Source organism: Cryptomeria japonica, chromosome 4 (genome assembly GCF_030272615.1).
Source record: "Cryptomeria japonica chromosome 4, Sugi_1.0, whole genome shotgun sequence".
NCBI lineage: Eukaryota > Viridiplantae > Streptophyta > Pinopsida > Cupressales > Cupressaceae > Cryptomeria > Cryptomeria japonica.
In genome coordinates, this window is record NC_081408.1 from 610,409,950 (window position 1) to 610,415,611 (window position 5,662).

General features: G+C 37.1%; 1 protein-coding gene across 1 annotated transcript; it reads left to right on the plus strand.

Annotated features, from left to right (window-relative positions):
• The first annotated feature begins 2,615 nt into the window (after window positions 1-2,615).
• LOC131032176 (anthocyanidin 3-O-glucosyltransferase 2) lies at window positions 2,616-4,187 on the plus strand. Its single transcript, XM_057963106.2, has one exon. It carries the CDS (start codon window positions 2,616-2,618, stop codon window positions 4,185-4,187), a length of 1,572 nt encoding a protein of 523 aa, XP_057819089.2.
• Window positions 4,188-5,662: the final 1,475 nt, after the last annotated feature.

Below are 5,662 nucleotides of genomic sequence, written 5' to 3' on the forward strand. Positions count from 1 at the left end.
CTTCTGCATGGTTGGAATGTATGGTGAGTTAAGCGCTTTGTTGGGCCACATACCTCTGTTAGTGCATGAACTAGACTGTGACCTTTCTATGACTTACTTTGGAAACATCGGGTGCATGAACTGTGAATAAACATTGGATGCACAACTTCACAACTTGTTTGTCGTAGAGGGACATGTTCATGATGCGGTAAAAGGGCTCGTAGGGATCACACTAAACTTTGAATGCTACTGGTGTGACGTCACGATTTATGAAGTTGTTCTTATGCCCTTGGTCGACATCATTGAGTGTAGGGAAAGAGCGGTGGCGATGCTGAGTGGATTCGTCAAGCCAATCAATGGTAATAGCATTGCAAACTCCATCCTAAGTCTGCTAGAGAATGAATGGATCAACATTCTCAAGACCTACTTCCAGCCAAATTTTTGTCTTCCTTTGGACTTTGAAGAGGAAGAAGAGGAGAGTGAAAATGATGGAAGCGATGGTTCAGATGAGAGTGAAAAAAGCCTGGCAGAGCGCAGACACGTAGAAAAGGAAGAGTTAAAGGATATGATGAGAACATTTGGGGAAGATGCCTGGGAAGTTTTCAGGTGCGTTGTGCAGAACGGAGACATGGCCCCATTTCACAGAGTAACCAACTCAGAAACATGGTGGTTCTCGGCTGGAGCTACTGTTAATGTAATCAACATCAAAGAATTTGCTGGGGTTATCATGCAGACCCTCAATGGTGATCAGTAATATGCAAAATCAAGTCTAGCCCTGTCATTGGCAGGTGGGTGTAAATCGGGTGTCTGTTGTTCGATAGGAAGGGTAGGTAGTAGTACCGACTACATGTAGCAATTTTTGTATATGGTCTTGCTAACAGGCAGTGAAGGTTTCTGTAGTTTCTGTAATCTTGATTTTAATTTATACAAGGGTGCTATCCCCATACTGATAGCTCTTATCATTAAAAATAAAATTATATATATATATATATATATATATATATATATATATATATATATATATATTTCTCATTCATGTCCATTATCGCCCCACTAAATTATCATACATTAATGTAAAGTGAACAATTTAACGTGAGTGGTGGGGCTAATTTTGTGAATACAACAATCTTCTTCATAGCTTAGTCATAGGTTGAAATTAAAGAGTCACATGCAAATATGTGCTTGTATTAGAGGTGAGATACGAACATCAGCAAAACCCTTTGGGTCATAAATAATTTATTGTAGGTTGTATTTGTGAGAAAATGAAGCATGGAATGAGATGTGTGGTTACATGATTCTTATTTTCTTGTTCAAATGGAATCCAAATAAGGAGCTTAAAGTTTTAAAGGAATTCTTGGAGACTCTACAAGTGTAATGTAATCATTGTTCATGAGATAATTCACTGATTGTGTAAGTATTTTGTGGGGTTGAATTTTTTGTTCACGTGAAATTTCTTACGGTACATCTTGTTTCATCTTGATGATATGTTTGTCTTTCTCTTACATTGTAAAATTTTAGAAAAAAATTACTTGTTTTTCTCTTAAAATTATATAAAAATAATTAATTATGACTACAAATTTCATTACAATATCTAAATATATAAGATGCAAGTTCATCGAAAAAAAAATTGAAGTCAATTCTAAAATGTAAATATATCATCTTGTATAACATTTTTAATAAAAAAATTCAAATTACCTTAGCGAATTATTGGCCATTATGTATATCAATTTAATAGATACATAGTTTAAAATAAAGGATCTCTCATACATTTACGTGAGATTGTTTGGTTGCTTATCCTATGGTTGTCACCTCTAAACCTAACCAAAGAAAATTAAAATGGTAAGAGGAGAATTCATGGGACACAAGTGTCTAGTTATTCATTACCAAGAAAAGTGGTAAAATAATTTTTGTCCGTCTAGAAAGACTTTTGTGAACCTACTTTTCACTTTGCCACTAGATTTGGTGATGAAATTAGTTTTCAACAAATGAAATTCAAAGAAAGTCAGCTCTATTACAAGTCTATATATGTTGATATGGCTAAGTTGCCTACATCGTACATGAATGGCGACAAATTGACAAAACTATGCATCAATAATAAGATTGACTTCAAACCACTTCAATTATCATATATTTTTAAATTTTTATATCATTCTTATGTGCAATTATGACTTCAAACCAATTCTATTATCATATATTTTTAAATTTTCATATCATTCTTATGCACCACTTCTATTATCATATATTTTTAAATTTTTATATCATTCTTATGCGCAATTAATTTTGTATAGAAAGAAAGGAAAAAAACAACAAATTTTAATATCTATGAAGTCAAAAATAGTCTATAAAACAACCTGTTCAATCAAAACCCACTTCTTGTTCAATCAAAACCCCACTTCTACAAAATCTTTTCTTATGCAAATTGATGATGAATATAGTAATGTAAAGTGAACAATGTAACGGGAGTGGTGACGTTAATTTTGTGAATACAACAATCTTCTTCATAGCTTAGTCATAACGACAAAGACCTGGGTCGAAATTAAAGGGCTACGTGCAAATATGTGCTTGCGTCAGGTATGATGTTATACGAACATCACCGAATCTCTTTGGCTTATAAAACTGAACAGAGAAACATAAAAATGACGAGGAAAAAAGAAATGAGGTCACATGTGATGATGCTGTCGTCGTTGGGGCACGGCCATCTGATCCCCTTTATGCAACTCGCCCAGAAAATGGCTGCCGAGGGTTTAACACTCAGTTTCGTGACAACCTTTCACCACATCCCTTCATTACGCAAGAAAGTGGAGGACGCCCGGGAGGCCGGGCTAGAAATCCACCTACTCGAAATGGAGATTCCCCGGGACCACATGAACATCAACAGTGCGCAGTGGAACCAGATGCCTCCAATGCTCAGCGCTAACGAGAGACTTCAACCCCATTTCGACCACTTTCTCGGGCGCTTTTTAGCAGGAGAAATAAGCTTCCTGCCCAGTCCTGTCTGCCTCATTGCAGATTTTCTTCTGGGCTGGTCATCCGCTGTAGCTCAAAAGTTCGGCATACCCCGAGTATGCTTCGAGACGTCGGGCATGTACGCGGAGTCAGTGCATCAGGTCATATGGGACACTCTTCCACGGAACCTCCCGCGAACGGAGTCGGGGCAATACTTGGTGCCGGGCATGCCGAGGGAAGTGAGGCTGAGCCGCCTTCAGATTTTGCCCGAGCTGCCCGAGGCGACAACTGAGAACGGGACGTACCAGTTCTGGCTGAAGAACAGGGCTGGGAATAAGCAGAGCTGGAGGACCATCGTCAACACTTTTGACGAGCTCGAAGGGGAGTTTGTCCACCATTTTGAGAGGGTTAACGGAACGCTCAGAACAATCGGGCCTCTGCTCCAGCCTGAGGCGTTTCAGGACGGGGAATGCAAAAGAATCGCCCTCACGGTGGACATGGGCGTGAGGGAGGACGGAGATAAGTGCATGCAATGGCTGGACGCACAGGCGGAGTCTTCTGTGCTTTATATTTCATTCGGGAGCCAGAATTCGATCTCGATCGTGCAGATGGAGGAGCTCGCTTTGGGGTTGGAGTCCAGCGGGGTGAAGTTTTTGTGGGTTCTGCGCACGCCCTCCGACGCCCTTCAGAATTCCTTCGAATCCGTGTTAGACTTTCTCCCAGCCGGATTGCAGGGTCGCATGGTGGGGAATGACCAGGGATTGTTTGTCCTTGGGTGGGCACCGCAATTGGGCATTCTCAAGCATGCTGCCATTGGTGGGTTTCTTTCTCACTGCGGTTGGAATGCGGTTCTGGAATCTACCACCATGGGAATTCCCCTCATTGCCTGGCCTCTTCGCGCAGAGCAGCATTTCAATTCCAAGTTCGTGGTGGATGAGATCGGGATAGCCCTGGAAGCGCCCCAGAGAATTGAACAGAATTGGCTGGTGACCAGAGATGACGTGGAGAGAATTGTACGGTTGCTGATGATCGAAGACAAGGGCAAAGAGCTGAGAAAAAGGGTCAAAGAATTGGCGGCGGCTGCCAAGACTGCGGTGGCCGAAGGTGGATCTTCTTCTCAAAATTTCGATCTGTTTGTTTCAGAAATCATGGCACTACCAGAGGCAACAGATATGAAAGGTAAAACAGTTAAGTCAATCATTCACCAGGTGGGGCAGCCCATCGGTATTTGTAATGAGTGCGATTCTTCAAATTTGATTTAAAAATCATAAGGAAAGACATGGGGATGTTCCGTGTTTAAATTGGTAATGGAAGTCATTTTACAGTGTACAGTGTACAGTGTCGGGTGGATTATAATGCGTATGGGATATATCATTTATAGTTGAAGCTCAACAGATACTTAAAAATATCAAATATTGAGAACATGGTCGATGAGGGATTTGATATTCGATTTCTCCAATATCAGTTTTCAAGTGTCAGATTTTGAGATGTATGAATTGTCAAAACAAGCATCATATTCATTAGTTGTTCGCACCAACTACCATGGAATAATACTACAATCAAGAATCTAATACAATCGTTTGCATCCAAATGACTCTACTCTAATACGATGGTGACAAAAGCGGTCAAAATGCTCCAATTAATTTTGTTTCTCCATAATGTGAACATTTCATTTTCTGTATTAAAAAAAGTTCATTGTGATTACTACTCACTCTACTAGAACCATTCTGAACGAAGCTTATGCATGTTGCTACACTTTGAACTACTTTGCAGAATTCACTTCAAAAACCTGCCAAAAGCAGTAATTGAGTTAAACTAAAAGAAGTAGTAAAATTCATGCAAAAGATATTATTATGTTTATTATTATAATAGAGGACTTGAAGTTAACTCACATTTCAATAATCATAAGTAGATCAACTTTGTATCAAAGATCTAAGTGAACTAGAGGAGAAAAATTTAAGTTTTGGTGTAAATGACGTAGGCCTTAAAATATTTTTCTTTTTTATTATGTCATGGAGATTTGAATGTAATTTATATTTGAGTTTTTAATTTTTTTTTGAGATTAGCAATTATTGTAGGTAGTGGAATTGTCAATTATATGTATTTAAATGATGTTTTTTCTAATGTTGATTTTATATCTAGGAAAGAATAAATTGTGTATCTCATTTCATTTTATTGTAATCGAAGAGTACAATGTTTTTCTCATCATAATCTTTAACTCAACTTAAAATCTTTTATCTTAAATTTTTTCATACACTTTTTTCAAACTTTTTTATTTAAAAATTGTGAAAGAGATTCATTCAATTGATGAAGATGATAGTGTATCTAAATATTCATTAAGAGACAAAATTGATTTCAGTGTATAAACATGTCTTGTAAACTAGGTGTAGATTCTTCAATGGAACTTCCAAAAAAAACAGTTCATGTACACTACCTTCTATGAGAGTTAGAATATATATCCTATTCGAGGCATATATTCAGCTTATAATGTTCCATTAATACTTAAGTACACTAAAATTATTTTTCCATAAATAAATATACTTCTAAATATGTGATCTTTGTGTGTCATATATATTATGTTTAATATATATATGTGCTAGTAGCAATGGGAGATAGAACATGTGGGATAAATAGATTAAATTTATATTAATTATAATTAAGTATGATAATATATTATAAGCATAATATTAAAATTAATAATTCCTATGAATAATATTATATGAAATATCTTTATTAC